This window comes from Coffea eugenioides, chromosome 2 (genome assembly GCF_003713205.1).
Source record: "Coffea eugenioides isolate CCC68of chromosome 2, Ceug_1.0, whole genome shotgun sequence".
Classification (NCBI taxonomy): Eukaryota; Viridiplantae; Streptophyta; class Magnoliopsida; order Gentianales; family Rubiaceae; genus Coffea; species Coffea eugenioides.
In genome coordinates this window covers 10,996,260-11,017,103 of record NC_040036.1, presented here as the reverse complement: position 1 = coordinate 11,017,103, position 20,844 = coordinate 10,996,260, and the positions used below count along the sequence as shown (strand labels likewise).

The 20,844-nt window shown below is 36.3% G+C and overlaps 2 protein-coding genes, 1 long non-coding RNA gene and 1 other non-coding gene across 4 annotated transcripts; 2 read left to right on the top strand and 2 right to left on the bottom strand.

Moving 5' to 3' along the window:
* The first annotated feature begins 1,349 nt into the window (after positions 1 to 1,349).
* On the top strand, positions 1,350 to 2,156 carry LOC113756284. The gene has a single exon (XM_027300013.1). The coding sequence runs from the start codon at positions 1,350 to 1,352 to the stop codon at positions 2,154 to 2,156; it is 807 nt and encodes a 268-aa protein (XP_027155814.1).
* Positions 2,157 to 10,447: 8,291 nt separating this feature from the next.
* On the bottom strand, positions 10,448 to 12,414 carry LOC113761096 (probable xyloglucan endotransglucosylase/hydrolase protein 8). Its single transcript, XM_027303933.1, has 4 exons — positions 12,134 to 12,414; positions 11,852 to 11,952; positions 11,528 to 11,739; positions 10,448 to 11,005 (listed from the first exon to the last, which is right to left on the bottom strand). The coding sequence occupies exons 1-4, from the start codon at positions 12,333 to 12,335 to the stop codon at positions 10,603 to 10,605; spliced, it is 918 nt and encodes a 305-aa protein (XP_027159734.1). The 5' UTR covers positions 12,336 to 12,414; the 3' UTR covers positions 10,448 to 10,602.
* A 2,725-nt stretch (positions 12,415 to 15,139) lies between these two features.
* LOC113763837 lies at positions 15,140 to 17,681 on the bottom strand. Its single transcript, XR_003467403.1, has 3 exons — positions 17,171 to 17,681; positions 16,195 to 16,253; positions 15,140 to 15,381 (listed from the first exon to the last, which is right to left on the bottom strand). It is a non-coding gene; the product is annotated as an uncharacterized LOC113763837 (long non-coding RNA).
* Positions 17,682 to 18,915: 1,234 nt separating this feature from the next.
* TRNAL-UAG lies at positions 18,916 to 18,995 on the top strand. Its single transcript has one exon. It is a non-coding gene; the product is annotated as a tRNA-Leu (tRNA).
* Positions 18,996 to 20,844: the final 1,849 nt, after the last annotated feature.

The following is a 20,844-nucleotide window of genomic DNA, read 5'->3' as shown; positions in this document are numbered from 1 at the left end:
TACTCTTGTGTCTAACGTCTCTCTCTAAGAGAAAAACTTGTGTAACATGATACTGTAAAATTTGAAGAGGTAAATGTAAATTCCAAGAACCTTCCATGAGAAGCTCTGCAAGGATAATGTACCAAAGAGGAAGCCCGGGCATTTATCCAATCATTAGAAATGTAGTATAAATCGGGAAGATGGTTTGAGAGTGTGGTCGTCGTTCATGTGAGTTTCACGTGTGAATGAGTTGTGTTGCTGTTTTGTTTCCTTTTTTTCCCGCCTGACCTACCAATTTTTTCCCTTTGGGACTAAGGTGGGATTATTACTCTTTATGCTTGTATCAAAAGCAAGTATGTAAATGGTGCAGTGCTTATCATGAAAAAGCATATATTGGGAAGGGCAGTTGCTGATCTCTGGTCTGACTTCCAGCTACAGAGAGGCAGCTACATTGTTTTTAAAAGCATATATAATGTGCGTGGTTTAGTTACGAACCGCTTTTGGCTAGCAATTCTTTGGAATTCCGTCTTTCGACAAGATGATTATTAGAATTAAATTCTGCTGGCATGCTTTGTATTAGCAGTGGAGGTTTGCTCTGCATGCAACCTAATAATTCCTTTGATTTTCGAGACTTCTCTTGTCAGTTTCTCGAGCATTCTCTTCCCCGTTTTTCATAGATTCGTTTCCACTTTTTCACGAATGAGGATGAAAAGCTACATTTTCGTCCTTATATAAACTTTGGCCTTATTTTGTACCTCTGCGCCATCTTCTTTGTCTCTTGCCTAGCGTATGTTTATTTTCTTCCACTCTTTGTTGCTTTGCCTTCATCTAACCCGTGCTGCTGTCTATTTTTATTCGGGTTGCCATCATCATCAGCGTGGTTCTTGCTGCTATTACTCCAAGAAGGTACTTGTTCTGTTCTTTGTTTACCCTTCTTCTTCACCACTTATATCTTGTGTTGAGATATGCCAACTTTTCCTACAGATTTTATCAGATTAAGTTTGATAACAGAATCATTCAATTGGTAGAAGAATAAGTCTTATTGTTAGGATCAAATATTTTAGCTAAGATTTGCTAGGTAGAAGATCATGTTATCAAGTAGTTTTTGTTGAGATTTTCTAGAGAATTGTTAGCTAAAATTATTTTAGTTTGTTTCTTTGTAAGCACTATAAATAGGGTGTTGATGAATGAAGAAATTAAGCTCCTTTTTCAGCCCTCAATATAGTCTTGATATCTTTGTTTATGCTTCAAAAACCAACAAAGTGGTATCAAGAGCCTAAATCTTAAGGGCCTGTTTCTTTGAGAGTGAGTGAACTTGGTGAGAAACCCTTTTCACTATAAAATTATACACTTAAGCCTTCAACATCAAAATGCCAGGAAATAACTTCTTGTCCAATCCTCCAAATTTTACTGGTGAAAACTACCAAATCTGGGCTGTCAAAATGAAGTCCTATTTGGATGCTAATGATCTTTGGGATGTGGTAGAGACAGATCCTGTTCCTGAATTATCGGAAGATCCAACTATTGCAGAAATGAGAGCCCATAGAGATGCAGTCAAAAGGAGATCAAAAGCCATGACGTGCATTCATTCAGCAGTTTCTGATGCAGTATTCAAAAAAATTATGACTTGTGAAACTGCAAAGGAAGCTTGGGATACTCTCAAAGTGGCTTTTCAAGGCAATGACAGAACAAGACAAATGCAGGTTTTGAACCTTAGGAGAGAGTTTGAGCTCCTTAGGATGAAAGACACAGAAAACATCAAAGAGTACTCTGACAAACTCTTAGATGTTGTGAATAAAATCAGATTGATTGGAGAACAATTACCAGATAGCAGAGTTATAGAGAAAGTCTTGGTGAGCTTACCTGAAAGGTTTGAGGCCAAGATTTCCTCCCTTGAAGATTCAAGGGATTTGTCTCAAATCACTTTGCCAGAACTAATCAATGCATTACAAGCACAAGAGCAGAGAAGAGCTATCCGAAAGGAGGAAGCAGTAGAAGGTGCTTTTCAGGTGAAAGACAAAATTCAAAATCAACAAGGTGGCAAAGAAAAGAAACAGCAATGGAACAAGAAGAGCAAGAAAGAAGGTGAGTCTAGCAGAGATGAAGGAAGAAGAGGGAAATTTCCTCAATGTCCACATTGCAAAAAGACTTCACATCTGCAACAATATTGCTGGTGAAGACCTGACGTCCAATGTAGGTCATGCAATCAGAAGGGACACGTCGAAAAGGTATGCAAAAATAACAGAAGAGACCAACATGCTCAAGTAGCTGACCAACAAGAGGAGGAGCAATTATTTGTGGCCACTTGCTTTGCAAGCAAGATCTCCAGTGAAGCTTGGCTAATTGATAGTGGCTGTACTCATCACATGGCATATGATGAGTCCATATTCAAATTGGATAAATCATATATTTCCAAAGTTAAAATTGGAAATGGAGATTGTATTGGGGTGAAAGGCAAAGGTAATGTAGTTATTGATTATAGTTCAGGTACTAAAATAATTGATGATGTTTTATATGTACCTGAAATTAATCAAAACCTGTTGAGTGTTGGACAATTGCTTGAGAAAAATTATTCTGTTGTCTTCAAAAATAGGAGCTGCGTCATTTATGATCAAAATGGAGGTGAACTTTTTTCAGTAAAAATGAATGGAAAAAGTTTTTCTCTAAATTGGTTGAAAGCAGGTTCAAGTGCATACCCAAGTTTAGTGGATCAATCTGAATTATGGCATAAACGATTGGGCCACTATCACTATTTTGCACTTAACTACATGCATAAGAATAGTCTTGTGCAGGACTTGCCTTTTATAGAAGATAAAGGTGGAGTTTGTGAAGTTTGTCAGTTGGGAAAACAAAGCAGATTGTCATTTCCTCACAACAAATCTTGGAGAGCTTCAGAAAGGCTTCAACTTGTTCACACAGATGTATGTGGTCCAATGAGAACTTCTTCATTAAATGGCAGCAGGTATTTCATAGTTTTCATTGATGACTTCAGTAGATATTGTTGGGTCTATTTCATGAAACAAAAATCAGAGGTTGATGCTATTTTTTTGAAGTTTAAAAATTGGATTGAAAATCAAAGTGGCAAGATGATTAAAGTGATTCGATCAGATAATGGAACAGAATATACTTCTAATCAGTTCAACAAGTTTTGTGAAGATGCAGGAATTGAACATCAATTAACTGTCACTTACACTCCACAACAAAATGGAGTAAGTGAAAGAAAGAACAGGACAATCATGGAGATGGCCAGGTGTTTGTTGTTTGAGAAAAAATTGCCAAAGAAGTTTTGGGCAGAAGCTGTCAATACTGCAGTGTATCTTTTAAACAGGTTGTCTACAAAATTATTGAATGGTAGAACCTCGTTTGAAACTTGGTTTGGATATAAACCTTCAGTACAAAACTTGAAGGTGTTCGCTCCATTTGCTACACACATATTCCTGATGTAAAGAGAGGCAAGCTTGACGAAAAGGCAGAAGTTGGGATTCTAATTGGCTATTGCAGCAGTACCAAAGGTTATAAAGTTTATCAACCTTTGACTGCAAAAGTGATAGTCAGTAGAGACATCCATTTTGATGAATACGCAACATGGGACTGGATCAATTCCAAAGTTGAACATTTCAAGGGATTAGAATCTAAAGAATTGCAGGAGGAGAATATTGATGAATCAATAGATCATATTCCAGTTAGAAGTACCAAATTACTCTCTGACATTTATAACAAATGTAATGTTGCAGTTCTTGAACCTGCAGATTATGAAGAAGCTGCCAAAGACTTGAAGTGGATCGAGGCAATGAAGGAGGAGTTGAGAATGATTGAAAAGAACCAGACTTGGGCACTTGTGGACAGACCAATTCACAAGAAACCCATTGGTGTAAAGTGGGTTTTTAGAACCAAATTAAATGCTGATGGTTCCATCAACAAGCACAAGGCAAGGTTGGTCGTCAAGGGATATGCTCAACAATTTGGAGTGGACTTCTCAGATACATTTGCACCAGTAGCAAGATTTGACACCATCAGGTTGATCCTAGCACTTGCAGCTCAAAAAAACTGGAGAGTTTATCAACTTGACGTCAAGTCAGCATTTCTAAATGGCTACTTGGAGGAGGAGATCTTTGTGGAGCAACCTCAAGGATTTGCAGTGAAAGGTCAAGAAGACAAGGTGTACTTACTTCACAAGGCGCTATATGGCCTAAAACAGGCACCAAGAGCCTGGTACAGCAGGATTGATGATCATCTTCTGAAGATTGGATTTAAGAAGAGTTTGAGTGAATCAACTCTTTATGTAAAAATTGTCAATGATGATATAATTGTTATTTCACTATACGTTGATGATTTGCTTGTCACAGGAAGTAAGCCAATCTTGGTAAATCAGTTTAAGGAGCAGATGAAGCAAGTCTTTGAAATGACAGACTTGGGAGAGATGTCCTATTTTCTTGGCATGGAGGTTATTCAATCTCAACAAGAAATCTTCATAAGTCAGCACAAATATGCAAGAGATGTGTTGAAAAAGTTTAATATGAAAAGTTGCAAATCAATTAGCACTCCATTGATGGAGAACGAGAAGCTTAGTAAAGATGATGGAGCTGCCAAAGTTGATGAAGGCCTATACAGAAGTCTTGTAGGTTGTTTGATGTATCTTACAGCAACAAGGCCTGATATTATGTATGCTGTGAGTTTACTGTCTAGATTTATGCATTGTGCAAGTGAGTTGCACTTCAAAGCTGCAAAAAGAGTACTCAGGTATGTCAAAGGCACTGCTGACTTTGGAGTTTGTTTCAAAAAATCAGAAAAATTGGAGTTACATGGCTATTCAGATAGTGACTGGGCTGGTTCATATGATGATATGAGGAGCACTTCTGGATACTTGTTCAACCTGGGTTCTGGATGTTTTTCATGGAATTCTAAGAAGCAAGATGTGGTAGCTCAATCTACCGCTGAGGCAGAATATGTTGCTGCTACGGCCGCTGTTAATCAAGCCTTATGGCTTAGGAAATTGTTAGTTGATCTAAATCAAGTTCAACAAGAAGCTACTCAAATTTTTGTTGATAATGAAGCTGCTATAGCTATTTCCAACAATCCAGTGTTTCATGGGAAGACTAAGCACTTCAAAATTAAATATTATTTTCTTCGAGAAGTTCAAAAGAACGAAGAAATTGTTCTAGTTCATTGCAAGACTGATTATCAGATTGCAGATATTTTTACGAAGGCCTTGTCCAAAACAAGGTTTGAATGCTTAAGAAGACAGTTGGGGATCTGCAGTAAAAGTGCCAAGGAGGAGTGTTGAGATATGCCAACTTTTCCTACAGATTTTATCAGATTAAGTTTGATAACAGAATCATTCAATTGGTAGAAGAATAAGTCTTATTGTTAGGATCAAATATTTTAGCTAAGATTTGCTAGGTAGAAGATCATGTTATCAAGTAGTTTTTGTTGAGATTTTCTAGAGAATTGTTAGCTAAAATTATTTTAGTTTGTTTCTTTGTAAGCACTATAAATAGGGTGTTGATGAATGAAGAAATTAAGCTCCTTTTTCAGCCCTCAATATAGTCTTGATATCTTTGTTTATGCTTCAAAAACCAACATCTTGTTTTCATTTGTATTGCTGTCTATTCCCTGCTTAGTTTGTTATTTTCCTATTCTGTATTGATTGCTATTGTTTAGATGCTCTTCTCAGGATGTAGTTATATTATTCATCATTACTGGCTCTTTTCTTTATTTTTGTTTCATTTGTGGCCTCTATACTTGGTCCGGTCATTCTTTCGTACCTCAATTTTTTTCATCTGTGCGTGCTTTCTCTATGGGTTTTAGTTAGTTCATTTTGTGTCTTTATGTTTCCTCTTTTTCCTATTACATCTTTGCATGTTTTCTCCTCCGTGTTATGCCTTTTAAGAGCTATGTGCTATGTGTTGTTTGGATTGTTCGGACGGATTGCCTACCGTTGCCTCTCTATGTTTGGCTCGCTAATTCCAATGTATAGTAAAAACCGGAAAGATGGTCTGAGAGTGCGGTCATCCTCCATGAGAGCATGGACATTGTGATTATTGAATACTTCTGTCATAATATGACAGGCCATGCAAACCATTGTGCCATTAATTACTATGTTAGTTTCAAAGTTTTTAGGCATGCTTTGTCTGCAATCACTAATGCACCTGCAAATATTAACTAAAACAGTTAATATTGCCACACTAACTACCAAATACTACCTCACTAATCCAATCTCACAAACTTCAGATACCTTCTCTTACATAATATATAAATGAACAACAACATGAAGAATATGGAACTTATGTAGTTCATAAAAATGGAGCAACTGGAGAGTGTTGGCTCTTCCAGTTTATTAGCCAAAGGTAGAGCTACAAAGGAATGCTGATTCTTATTTAGATATAGTGAGCCTGAACAGGTATTGAGAAGTTTTAGCACTTTGCTACTGTTACCATAGTTTACCATATTATATTGCTTCTCATGCAACTTATGTTTACATATGAACTATAGATGTTGCCTATTTAGTTTCAACCTCTTCTAATCAAACACCACTATAGCCAGATAACTTTAAGAGAAGGGTATAGAACATGGATTATCAAGATTCATCGGTAGTCATTCACTCAAGGACGACAGGAGTTTTGCCACAGCAACATCATCAAGGAAAATTACTTTTTCTTGCTTCAACATTCTGGTAGCCTAATCTTCGATGTCATCCACTTTTGCGAAGACAAGAAACAAGTATACATGCCATGGATAGATCCACTACCTAATATGCTGCATTCACAGCCATCTCTTGAGTTGGGAAGTTGAGGGTTAACTGCTTTTGTTTTGTGTCAACCCATTTGTATTTTTAAATTTGTTTGCCTCATACGAGTGTCCTTTAATTTCTAAGTGATGAGAAGCAAAAAATGATATGGCAGCGAGTGTTATCATCAATGAGGTCTGATTTCGAGCAAACCTTAATCAAAGGCGTGTGTTTCTATCAATTCATTGACAGACAGAATCGACATAACTTTATAAGTTTTATATACAGATTTATTTAGTTTTTGACATCTATATATCGCAACACTTTTAACTCTTGCCCCATACAATGCTAGAAAGTCCCAAGATTTGTTGCTCAATTCGTCCATAGCAGCAGGACTCCTTCGATTACTCTGAGGACAGGAAACAAAACAATAACTGTTTTAGTGCGTGGAAAATAGTTTACGGACAACTGGAACATCTTTGTGGCAAAGCACGAACTATAGTTTCGAGAAGTTTTGGTCTTTGTTCCTGAATCCATTACTACCTACATTGTTCTAATCTTTGATAGACATAGTGCAGAAAAATATTTCCCATGGTATGACAGCTTTTATGTGTATTCTACCATAACAGATGCAGCAGCTTAGTTGTATCCTAATGAACGTCTTCCCTAAACTTAGCTTTTCTGATGAACATTTAGTTTGAAAACTCCGTCTATTCCTCCCTCTGTTATCCTATTCTACATGTACATCTGTGGTATACAACGTGCATCCCTAAAAATGATATGCTTCATAGACGAAGCTTCATCAACAGTTTACACATGCTTGCAAATAGAATATGCACCTTATACGTAGCTTTGTGAAGCTTCATCTACAACTTGTAGATAGTTCCTAATGAAATATGTGTTGTATCATACACTTAATCTTATAGCTCCAACGTTTTCTCCCCAAGCTGTAGAAAAGGAATTGCCTATGCGCTTTATGGCTAGACATAATAAATAACTTTCTCACTGCATTTCCCTTTACAAGATGGATATTTTACAGTTAAACTTACAAATATATTCCTTATTCATGAATACGCCTTATACAGCACGCTTTGCATTCTTTTCTATGCCATGAAGCATTAACATGATCTCTTAATTTAGTTCGGCAAGAAACGACTTCGTAGCACAAGTTTAACACTAATTGGATAACAAGGAATGTTATCTAGCATTTGATCATGGGCATATTTACAATTTACCACCGTGCGTGAGTCTCCTAGTCCTCCTAAATAGCGTAATAACTGTTGTTCTCTTGATTTTCAAAATGAAGTGCTTTTTTTGGCCTTTTGCCTTTTGAGGCAAGGCTAATAAAGGGAATTATATATATTGGCACTTTGTCGAGTTGGGCGTCGGCATAAAGACCTGTAACATATTTTTGTCAATTTAAAATGACGAGTTTGTATGAATTAAATATTTTTGGGAATATTTTCCAAATACTACACTATAGCATTGTATACAAAACAGAATTCATACATGGCAATACCATATATGTCACCTCACCTCTACGACTATAAAAGAACATTCCAAAATGTTTGCATCAGTATACGTGACGCGTTTATGTAGCACGATATGAAATGTCAATGTAGAGTGTTGTAGATTCAAAAAATGAGAGAGTTTTCTGCAATTATGACTAGGGTGGTCACGGGTCAAATATCCGCTCCGTTCACACCATTTGGGTGATCTGACCTGCATCTTGCAGGTCAATCATTTTTTGATCCTTATCCGTCCCACATATCAGTGGATACCCGTTAAGATAGGGTCAGGTCAATGGGTACCCGTCGCCGCCTCATTTATTATTTAATTTTTTTAAAAAGTAATTTATACTAATTTAATTTTATATTTTACACATTTATCTAAGATTTAATAAAGATTTATTTCTAAAAAAAAAAAAGTCTCCCACCAAGAAACAAGTGTGCGAAGAGAATACAATATAAAAAGAATTCAAAATCAATAAAAGTTTGAAATAAATAACTCATTTTTTTAAATATATGTTTCACATTAATTAAACTCTTTTCTATAAAACATAAGATCATAATCTCTACAAATAAATCTTGTAAATAAACTATAGTCTCTCATATTTGTAATGCAAGTTGTTCAATGAAATTACTTATTTAACTCTAAATTATTATTTTATAGTATGTACATAAAAATAAAAAACAAAAAATATATATATGCCGAATTGGTCGGGTACCCACGAGTTTTTAATTATGTGATCCTAATCCGCCCCGTATCTTAGCGGGTACGCTACCCTCTTTTGATCTGATCAAATAATACAAATCGAATATCCTAATTTTCGCATCGCATCGGATCGGATATGACGAATTTTCAGATTAGTTGATAATTTTGCTCACCCCTAATTATGACAAGCTCGACGGCAAATCCACAATTCCTGTGCAGAAATCATGAATTGTAAATGAAATTCAATTGAATTTGCTCAACATGGGCTTTTAGTAAGGAAATATGAATTCTATTTTGCTTGAGAATGAAAACTATGGTCATGCGATCACTGTTCATGTTTTGTGCAAATTTCACAAAGCTGAGAAAGCCAAACAATACAGAGATGGGGGCATTTTGGGCGCAGTTAGAGGTGGCAAAATGGGCGGGATGGGCGGGATTTGCTTGGATTTGTGATGGAACCGAGTCATATGGGTTTGGGCCCAATCTTACCCATATGTGTTTTGGGACTAATTTGGGCGGGATCACTTTGGGATGGGTTTAGATTGATCCCGCCCAATGCCCAAATCTATTTTCTACATATTTTTTTTCCTTTAATTCATTTTTACTTTTTTATATAATTTTAATATTTTTGATTTATTAATTTTTTTTTAGTTTTATTAAATAAACATGCAAGTGCTTTATACTCAGGATTCCCATTAAAAATTGGATTAACAAATAAAGGAAAAAATAGATATACAGTCATATTCCAACATATATCAAGATGGCCAAGATACTTAAGGTGTTGAATATTTATCATCATCATTGTTCAAAGATGACAGGTCTAAATTGACTGAAATGTTGAAAATTCTTATGGATAATGACTAAGAAAACTACTAGATTATATTCTCTAGTATGGCTATAAAAATTGTTAAAGATAATTTTTGAATCTAAGACTCCGTTTGGATTGGCTATTTTTTCAAAAAATAAGTTTTTCAAATACAATGTTACAGTAATATGCAATAACTCAAAAAACATCCCATCCATATTAGTATATCAAATATTTCAAAAAAAAAATTATAGTAAAAATTTTTCATATACACTGCTATAATAAAATATTTCAAAAATACCCCCCAAAAATAGCTAAACCAAACAGAGCCCTTGTTATTTGAGCCCAATGGGTACCCAAGTATTTCCCAAGTATTCCCATCAATTAATGGGTACAATTGGGATTTGTCCCATTTTAAACCCAATATCAAAATCCAATACCCATCCCGCCCAAAGTCCCCATGGGCATGGGTAACCCATTGGGACTTGGGACAAATTGCCACCTCTAGGCGCAGTTGTGGATGCAGTAGAGCCACGTACTAAACACAAAGGGCTTGGAAATTTGGTTATGACGAAGCACTATCATATCCACATTCAAAAGATGTGGCTATCTTATCAAAGAGTGCTTCAGTACATGTATGTTTCATTGATGGACCCTAGTAAAAAAAATGTTCCCAAAAAACAAATAAAAAAAATCGAATTGTCTTTTAAAAGTGTAGAATATTTAATCAATGAAATAATTCCAATAATTGCAGTACAGATTACAGAAGCGCCAAACCACATAATACAGCATATATACTCAGAAAGAAAACTATCTAGCTATATATGAACTTCAATGTTCTTTTTCGAAAAAATATACCAATATCTGATTCATCAGATCAGGCCCAGGGACTTATCCAGCACTCCTCAGGTACTTTAGGGAATCTTTCGGTGTCCTTGCAATAGTCATAAATAACAAGATTTCTCTGAACCCAAGCATAGTCCAGCTTTTCGCTGTCTGAGAGATGCCAAGCAGGATACTGATCCCACCAGTGTTCTGTGGTGGTGGAGACACAGGCTGGGTAAGGGTCTTCCCATTTGCAGGCATCGACACTGAAGTCTTTATAAGATGATACAAATGGTGCAAGCGTCCAGTTTGTCTTCTCCAGACCACCTCTGGTTGCCCAGTCATCAGCATTCCATATGCTTGAAATCAAGTTCATTGGCTTGTCCATGGGGAAGAAGTTGTTTGTATAATTTGCATTCCTGTAGACCCTTATTGGAACTCTATCAACGTAGAACCTGTTGAAAAAAGTGTGTCATTTCATTTAACAATAACTCGTTAGATCAACTTAGAAAGCAATTAACGCACGCTGACTAAAATGATCATTAGTCTTTGCCTAGAACAGGAAAACTAGAAAAATTATGCTCCTTCCATCTCCCCAGTCATAGTTGTAATATGCCATTGTGCTTGGTGACTCTCATCACATGGCTGGTCTCACCTTGTTTAATTGCGGTATTTGAAGCCGAAAACGACCAAAACTTGGTCTGGTGACTCTCGTCTCGTCTTGAGAATTATTGGATCCAGATTGTCAATTTGGAAGGGTGGTAAGTTAAGCATTACTTAGCATAAGAAAAATCACAGACGCTAATGATCAACCATGAGATTTCCAAGAACCTAATTCAGTGACATTCTTGGATTGCCTCACCAAACATACTTGCATGAGCTAAACGATTTAAGGACTCTGAAGAAGAATTGCAAGTCAACAAGGAAGTCTTAATAATAAATAAATTACTGCAATGGAAAGTGAAATATGAGCTTACACAAGCTGCAGCGGGTTCCATAGAATGGAATAGCTGTGATAGTCCTTGGTGGGGTCAAACCACAAAACGTGCCTCATTTCACGATTACCAGTCCCATTCTTGTAAACGTTGGTCTGTATAAGATAAGGCTGCCCTGTTCTGTTCCCCAAGAACTCAAAGTCTATCTCATCCCTTTCAGGCCCTGCTCCGAGGTGTGTGCAATCCGAACACATCTGAAGTTTTCGGGGAACCATTACCATTAATAAATTTGCAGGGTAACGTATTGATTTTTGGTATGGGACAGGACAGCAAAACAGAAAACTCTACGTTTTAGTTTCAACTTACATAATAAGCTGTAACGACTCCAGCAGAATCACCACTGACCAGTTTGAGCTTCATGCTAAACCATCCAAATCTGTACCTTTCTTTTGTCTGGAATCCGCAGCCTATGCAATATCCACCAACATGTGATATCAGATTGGTGTATGCTATTATTCACTATTCAAATTCTTAAACTAAAAGCATTGCGGAGAAAAAATGCTACATACAAAGAAGGAAATGTGATGAAGGGTTTGAGAAGTAGAATAGAAAAGACAGATGAGGGATTATTGGTGCAGTAATGAATACCTGATTCTTTGTCCAAGGAGAGGTACCATGTCTGTCCGTCAGCAGAGGTAGTGAAATGTGTTTCAGGGCAAGTTTTGCTGAAATTATCATCAAATGATGACGTTTGTGCCGCTGTTTCTTGAATTGATGAACAAGAAAGAACAAATAATACAGCTGCAATGAGGAAACGATTGGCCATTGAAGAAGCCCTTCTTCTCTCCATTTTCTCTCGATGGAGGACCTAATATTTGGAGCTTGAGGAATGAGGCCTCTCAGTCTCGGCTGTATCTCTGAAAGTAACCCGAGTATTAAATGACATATGTGATGTTTCACAAGTTGCACTGATGTTGGTAAGGGGTACGAGTGGAAATCACCGCTTTGATTAATTAAATTATCGTCGCAATTTTACGATCAGTTTAAACCTCGTATGCCACCCTTAGCCCATAACATTTGTGTTTCACTGCGAATATGCCACCCTTCATGTTTTAATAGCGTATTTTCTCCAATTATGAGTTCACCTATATAAAAAAAAATAACTGTACGAGTATAACAATATTTCACAAATATAAAAATTGAAGTGAATTATTTTTTAATTTATTTCTGTCATTTAAATCGAATGTCGTTATTTTTAAATGATAAACATAAATATAAAAATTAAAGTGAATTATTCTTTACTAATTTATTTCTTAATTTGTTTTTGTCGCTTAAGTCGAATTTCACTTAGCAGAGGTGAAGAGGACCGACAAGCTGCAAAACGATTGAATTTGCCAGATGGAATTGGGGAAGAAAGTCCAGGCTGCCCACAAATGATCTGGATCTAATTACAGATGGAAACTAAGAGGTGGGGTCAACATGTTGGATTCGAAGAAGGCTAGTGCATTTGATTGGTCTTCGTCAAAAAAAAAAAAAAAAAAAAGAAAGTTCTTGGGGTTTGACAACTGGATTTTAGTGGTCAGGGACATCAAAGACAACCAAGAAACAACTTGTTATTCCCCCCCCCCCCTCCCCCGGCGGGGGCGGCGGCCACCGGCCATTTGATCCAGTGGTTATCACCTTCTTTGGTGCTACTGGAGGTCAGGGGTTCAATTCCTACCTTCCCTCAAATTTGTCATAATATGTGGCTGGTCTTAGTTGACCATCTCTCCTTGCCTCTTTCTCCTAGATTAGGCTAGTTTAGATTATAGGACTTCTATCGTTGTAAATAAAAATAAAAAAAAAAAGATTTCCCCCACCTCTTCTTTTTTTTTTTTAAAAAAAAATAGCTTGTGTTTGCAGAATTGCAGGATGTTGCAGGAGGAGTAAAATAGGGATCCGGGGCTGGAACGGTTGCTCTGATAACCGTTTCGGAAGGTATAACACCATTTACATTCGGTGTAATATCATCTGTATAAGATGTAACAATAGAACAACAGCGAGTAATACTAGAACAACATTTTTGTAGATCTCATACGACGTGAAAATTGAATTACAAGGAGTGATCTGAGCCGCACAAATTTTTTTAATCTAGTCATGACCGTGAACCTTCCGGAACGGCTCCGTAGTATAGATCATTCTCTAAGTTGAGTTCTCAAAAGAATAATAGTCAAGAGTCGACGCCTTCAATTAAGGCTAAGGACGCTGCATTTGCTATTTTGTTCCACTTTTTAACACCTTTGACTTTACTGTCTCTTTCTTTTCCTTTTGACGTGGAATCAAAATATTTGAACCATTTTTTTATTATAATTAAAACTGTTTTAATGCAGCTACAAGTGTTTAAACTACCAAAAATGCTTATTCTCATAACCAGATCTAGCAATTATGTTTAAATCTGCCTTTGACTTCTCAATATTTTGAAAGGAAGACTTCTTTTGAATCAACTTAAAAAAAGCTTTTCACAAATGAAGCACTATGCATTAGTTTTTTTCCTTTTTTTTTTTCAGATCCGCGTATTGCTAATTGTGTTTTGAATCAGTATTAGCGAGGCTAATTTTTTGCTGAAAAATTACAGTAAACATTTTTTAAAATGCGATGTATGTGAAATAAATTAATGTGATTCAGGAATGTGCGAAAAAAATTATTTACAGAAAATGAAATTCTTTTTTTTTTCTTTTGGAAAAACAACAATGCAAACAACTAACAAATGAGAACGGGCCAAAGCAAACACAGTAGATTAGACAAATCATTCCGCTAAAAAGCAGTGAAATTGTACTTAAAAAGAAGTGCTTGTAACCAGATTAACCACCTTTCCCCTCCTTCACGTTACCCTAAAAAGGTCTGAAAACCCAATTTTTTTTCCGACCGCACCGACGACGAGGTTTAAAATAAAAAACATATGCAGTCCCACTCCCACGTGAAAGCTGAAACCTCACGAGCGATCCAGCTTCGCTATCAGAGGGTTTGCAAAATCTCAACCGTCGGATTGATAAGTCCACGATGCCGGGGAATGCAAGAAAACCATAGTGGTCCCGCATCTGAATAATTGGGGAGTATTTTTAATTAGAAACCGAGTAGTTTATGTGAGGAAATGTATAATTGCATTGGATCGATGGATCCATTAGCTTTAATCAAATAAAGTGGGGGCATAATCCGTTGATTTGAAAGGTACCTTGATTTTCACGGCATGTTTTTTTATTTTTTTTCCTTTTTGGAATTTCATGGTAACAATTAGGTGACCTCAACTAGGGGTGCAAACGAGCCGAGTCGAATCGAGTTTTGAATTTATCGAGTCGAGCTACACTTATTTATACGCGAGCTCGAGTTCGAGCTCGAGCTCGTCGAGCTCGAAAAATAAAGCTCGAGCTCGGCTCGATGTAGGAAAAAGAAAACTCGAGATCGACTCGTTTATAGCTCGCGAGCCTAGCTCGAATTCTGGCTCGCGAATAGCTCGAGTTCCGCTCGATTTTCTGGCTCACGAATAGCTCGAAATCAGCTCGATTTCTAGCTCGTTAGGAGCTCGAGTTCGAACTCGAAAATAGCTCGAAAATTTCTGGAAATTTAAGCAAGAAAACAGCAATTTTGTCCGCATATTTTTGACAAAATTTAGCATGATAATAACAATTTTTCACATATTCTTGATCTTGAGGCCTACAAATTATGCACTAATACAATCATAAATGTCCAAATATCCACTAATACAAATCATCCAAAAATATCCAGATGCCCACTAATACAAATTATCCAAATTTCCACAAATATCCACTAATACAAATTAAAAGCAGCTTGTTGTCCACAAGAACCAAGGCATGACATGAAGCGAGAATTAGTCCACCAACTCCAACTCCAGAAAATTCCTAAAGGTTAAAAGAATCATAAGAAAAACGATTTGGCAAAAATGCAAATGCCAAATAAGAATGAAACCATCAATCAAAGAAATGAAATGCGTGATAACCAGCAATACACACAGAACTCATGCGTGATAACTAAATGGAGATATACTAATAACAGAAAACTCATACCCAATGAGTTATAGATGACGCAAATGAAATACATGACAAAAGAAGATCAAATGTGAGATGCAAAAAGTATAACAATTTCCAAGATGATATAAACCATTTGCATCATTAAATTTCATAAACATGTGAAAGAAATCAACTTATTAGTACAAGCAAATCACGCAACTATCATTATTGACATTATTCATCTATATGAAAAGAATATCAAATCTTCGAATCCTTAAAGAAACCATAAGTTAACAGGAGCACAAGGGTGCCTACATCATAAGATGTTTGTTCATCTACATGATCGTAGTCATTGTTAGCCTGCTGCATTGCGCAAGAATGGTAAAACAGATCAATAGAATAGCAAAGTTTCTTCCATGTAATCGAAAGGGCACCAATTTCCCATGCAATTGCACAAGCTGTTAAAAAAAAGACAAAAAACAGCAATAGAAAACAATATATTGCTCCTTGCATTAGGCGCAAGATGTCCCCTACTGCCTTAATTTCCTACTGGAACAAACTCAACACAACACATAACCATCGCATATATGATTGCACTCCACCAGCGTTCTATAACCATCTGCAATTCTGCACTAACCTCTGTGATCTTAATACCATGAGTTAGAATTGGACAAAACTCTAAATAGAAAATTAAAGGTAAATTACCTCAAACATCTCCGAAGTCAAGAAATAGGCAACACAATCTCTTGTCTATCCTTCAATTTCTGGAAAAACAAAAAAATAAAATAAAAGAAATTAAGAAATAGTAAGGCCGAATTTAAATATTATGTGTGAACCACAAGGACCTTTTTATCAATGTTTCACTGTGTAAGTGTTGCATTCTTTTTAATTATTCAACTCAAAAGCTTCAAACAAGATAGTGAACCAATTTATAAGAGATAAAAGGAAATCTACACTTAGTAGCTCTATTATTATATATAGATACTTAATTCAACAAATCTATAATCCAGTAACATATATATATGTGTGTGTGTGTGTGTGTGTATTTCTTGTTAAAATACTAACTGAAACCTCATTTCAACCCCTAAAGAATTTTTCTATAGTCAAATCCTGCAGAGGTAAAATATGGTACTTTCTTCACCTTACCAAATGCAATTAGTTTCTCCTTTGACGTCTAAGCAAAACTCCACCAACCATTTCAAGTTTGTAAGTTCCAAAGTTTTCAGGTCTCAAAAAACTGAAAAAGTTCAATAACAATAGAAATTATTGAACTCGGAAGTGTGTCATGCATTTCAATAAAATGTAAAATTCAGATTTATTACAGCAATGTGCATTCAACCAAAATTGAAACTGATGACTTGGCAAATTGATTACGGAAATAACCAACTAAAAGTAGACCATCATTCATTTTCTCAGTTAGCTCCTCCAAATCATCAAAGATGATGAGAGCAATTAAGGTGTAATTATGACACCAAATACTCCGAAAGAAAGGCAAATCAGTCAAAAACCTGCTGAGGTACCATTATAGTGCATATCATTGTCCAGTGAGTGGGATAGAATATTAATTGTCCCTTTTAATTATGTTTCTTGATCACCATTCCAGATTAATAGAATTTTCATTATACAAATTGTTGAATTAAACGGCGCATTAAGTAGAAAGAAAAAGAAGCTAAGTACATACCTGCAAAAATCTAGGAAAAGCTCGGTGGGTTGCGCACTTGCTCGCTGGAAAAGCTTAGAAAAAATCCGGAGATAGGAATTCACTGAGAAGCTGGTTGGGTTCGTCAGTCAGCCTCGTTGAAGTGGTTGGGTTCCGAAAGCTGGTTGGGTTGCCTATGTGGAGCTGGTGGAAGCGGTGGAGAAACTGGAGATGGAGCTAGTAGAAGCAGATATGGCAGTAACGGGGAATTGGGAGTTTGGGACTTCCCATGGTTTCAAGAGGGTTGCCTTTCTGGCTCCGTGCATACTGGGATGAATCTGGTGTTTTCGATTCTCAGGTAAGGGACCCGAGTGCCCCCGCTCATTGGAGCTGCACTTGCGACAGAGTTAGGACTGAGGACAGTCAGCAGAGAAAACTTGGAGGTTGCTGAGGAGCTAGCGGAAGTGGTGGAGGTGGAGCTAGCAGAGATGGCGGTAGCGGAAGTACGAATTAGGAGTTTGGCAGTGGGACAGTCGGTCGGCGGAGCCAGAGGAAGAAGATTGATCCAAGGAAGTGAAGAAAGAAAATTGGGTAACCTAACCTAATAGAGGAAATTGTAAATTTTAATTGATTCAGGGGTATATTTGTAATTTCACACTGACTCGAGCCTAACGAGCGGCTCGTCGAGCTATCGAGCCAAAGAAACGAAGGCTCGAGCTCGCCTCGTTTGTCTTAACGAACGGCTCGAGCTCGGCTCGAGCTCGGTCAACACGAGCTCGAGCCGAGCTTTGACTCGAGCTGCTCGCGAGCAGCTCGAGTCGCCTGCAGGCCTAACCTCAACCCAGCATAGTCCTTGTTTGGATTGCATTTCTCTGGATTTTTTTTTAATAAAAAATTTACTATAACAATTTGATAAATGTGAGATAAAAGAATAATTAGAAAATATGTTCACAGAAAAAAGTTACAATTTTTCTTTGAAAAATTGCTATTCAAACAAGGCCAAATGGAAGCTATTTTTTGTTTACTTTTTTAGTCGTCAATATTTTTTCTGGTGTCTAGGTACAAGTTCAAACATGGTTAGGATGTGTTTGATTCAACTGAATTAAAACCAAATTGAAATGACAATATAATGGAATTGTAATTCTGTAACCCTTTCGGTGTTTTTTCTTCTTCTGTTGATGCGAAGTGAGTATTGTACAAGACATTTATGCTACCAACAGAATATATTGTTTATAAAGAAATAAGGAGTGCAAATTGTTCATTCCCCACAATGTCACTGGTTAGAAGTGTTTTTTCTTAAAGGGTTTAACGCGTTTGAATATCAACCATTTTACGTGTTGGCTGATAAAGTGGGAAGTATTGTAAGTGGTATTTTAAATTCCTATTTTTTTTCTTTAAAAGCAAAAGGGAGAAAAAAAAAATGCAACTACAAAAAAGTGCCATAGCAATATAATCAAATTTTATGAGGAGAGCAATATAACCAGGTTCATGATCATAATATATAATTCAAAAGTAGATACAAGCTGAAAGTTACATAGAAACACATACATATTTTCAAAATAAAGTCACAAAGTATGCCATCTAACACAAACAAAGCGACAACTAAAACATGTCAAAAGTTTTTTTTTTTTTTGTTAAAAAAGGAATTATGTTTTATGACCTCTTGAAAGAAGAAGAAGAGTCCTGGAAAGCAGAATGGTAATGAGAGAGTCAGTCGATTTCTGTGATTTATCCACCTTTTTACAACTTTAGCCATGTCATTTGACGTTTTACTCTTGCACGCTACTGACAGTTTGGCCGAGTGGTCTAAGGCGCCAGATTTAGGCTCTGGTCCGAAAGGGCGTGGGTTCAAATCCCACAGCTGTCAATCGTTGCTCAACGTATGATATATGTTTTGCTATTTCTTGGTTGCCACAATAAACCCCATCAATTTCGATTCAGGGGCTGCCAGAGTTGTCCTAAGTAAGACATTTTTTGTCTCTTAGTACAAAATGTTTAATTAACATTCAAATGTTCAACTGTGGCATCCAATTCAAGGGTTTGTTTGGATTATAGTTTATTTGTTAATTTATATTTGATTGCATCATTAATATATTTTAATTTTATATATATTATATTATATTATATAACTGCTACGGTATTTTTTTCAATAAAATTCTTGCAACATACCGTAAGAGTGTTCTTGAAATCAGACTAACTGTTAAATTGCGTAAAACTTCTTTTGTTAGGACTTCAAAAATACCAAAATCTTGCGAGTGGGGGTGAACATGAGCCTGCCTAAGTGCTTAACCACTCGACATTACTAGTTGACTTGAGATCGCTGGACAAAATGTAGCTCGAGATTAGTTTGTTACTTAATCAAACTTAACCTAAACAACTTCTTTCTTCATCAAGTTTGCGAATCAACTTGGTAAGTATATAGTGTAAAAAGTCATAATCTATACACGAGTGATGGCAATTGAGATTCACTCGAGTTTGAGTTGATAAAAACTCGTTCACGTTGCAAGTCCATTGTATTTCGTGATCAAGCCAAGTTCTATGGCATCTCCTTTAAGTGCTCTAATTAAGAGCCTATGAATTCCTCAAATCAAGTTGTTCAAGATTGTAATTTATATTTTAGACAATTATCATGATAAATGGAGATTAATCACAAGAATTCACTTCCATGTATGGATTGGTGCATCTAAACATGTTTTAGTATGATTCTAAACTAATTTTGAATGTTGTAGTGTTTGGTTTATTTAGACTTGTCAAAAAAAATTTTAAGCACACTTTGGAATACAGATAGAGATACTAATTAAAAGAATAACTAAATATGACCACTTTAATGTTTGGTCTGTTTAGACTTGACATCCCTACTTGTAAATTTTAGTTTAGTGAAGCAAAACTATTTTTTTTTTTTCACTTAGGGGTATTCCAAACTTTCACCCAAACTAATCTCCTAAAGTATTGTAAAGTCTTGCCCCAAGAACACACAGTGAGGTAGCATACAGGGATTAATCAGAGGACCTGTTGATAACTACTAGATTACGAAACCAGTCGAACTATCCGCGGGTCGAAACAAAAACCATTTAAACCGGAAAAAATAGAGAGAGAGAGAGAGAACTGCTTGTGAGTCGCACTTTTGGTTCTCTATATATGCTGGATACTAAAAAATTATCTTACCTCTATATCACATTAAAATGTAATATTTAGTTGATTAAAAAAAAGAAATATTTAGTATTATTCACGTAGTTTAGTATGGGCTGAAACTTTGCTTAGTATGGTCTGGACCCTGATAAAGTACCATTCGACAGAACAGTCCACTATTGTTTACTTCATTCTGCATTAGAAACATAACACAATGGAATACATTTCCCTTCCCTTAGCCTATAGTTTTATACGAGTAAAAAGTGTGGTAGTTAGAAAGAGTAGAGGGCTCCGCGTGAATGGTCAGCCTCCTGGTAAACCTCTAGGTCCCAGGTTCCAGTCCCTGCGCTGTGCTTTTCCGCATTTTTACTGTTGGGTCGGGTGGGCGCCAAGGGGCAGCAGAGATTAGGGGAAAAAAGTTTTGAAAATTGTGTGTGTAAAAAAAAAAAAAAAAAAAAAAAGCAGAGACAAAAAAGTCTTAAACGACCGTAGGACATCTATATCGCAAACTCTCAACACATGGGTCTCAGAAATAGGAGTTGGACAATTAAAAATTAAGCCTGATTGTTAGACAATTCCAGTTGCAA

Coding starts and splice junctions, on each gene's coding strand:
- LOC113756284 (XM_027300013.1), top strand. CDS start 1,350: ATGCCAGGAAATAACTTCTTGTCCAATCCTCCAAATTTTACTGGTGAA.
- LOC113761096 (XM_027303933.1), bottom strand. CDS start 12,335: ATGGAGAGAAGAAGGGCTTCTTCAATGGCCAATCGTTTCCTCATTGCA. Junction 11,953..12,133: donor CTCCTTGGACAAAGAATCAG/GTATTCATTACT, acceptor GATATTGCATAG/GCTGCGGATTCCAGACAAAA. Junction 11,006..11,527: donor TGGAACCCGCTGCAGCTTGT/GTAAGCTCATAT, acceptor TTTTTTCAACAG/GTTCTACGTTGATAGAGTTC.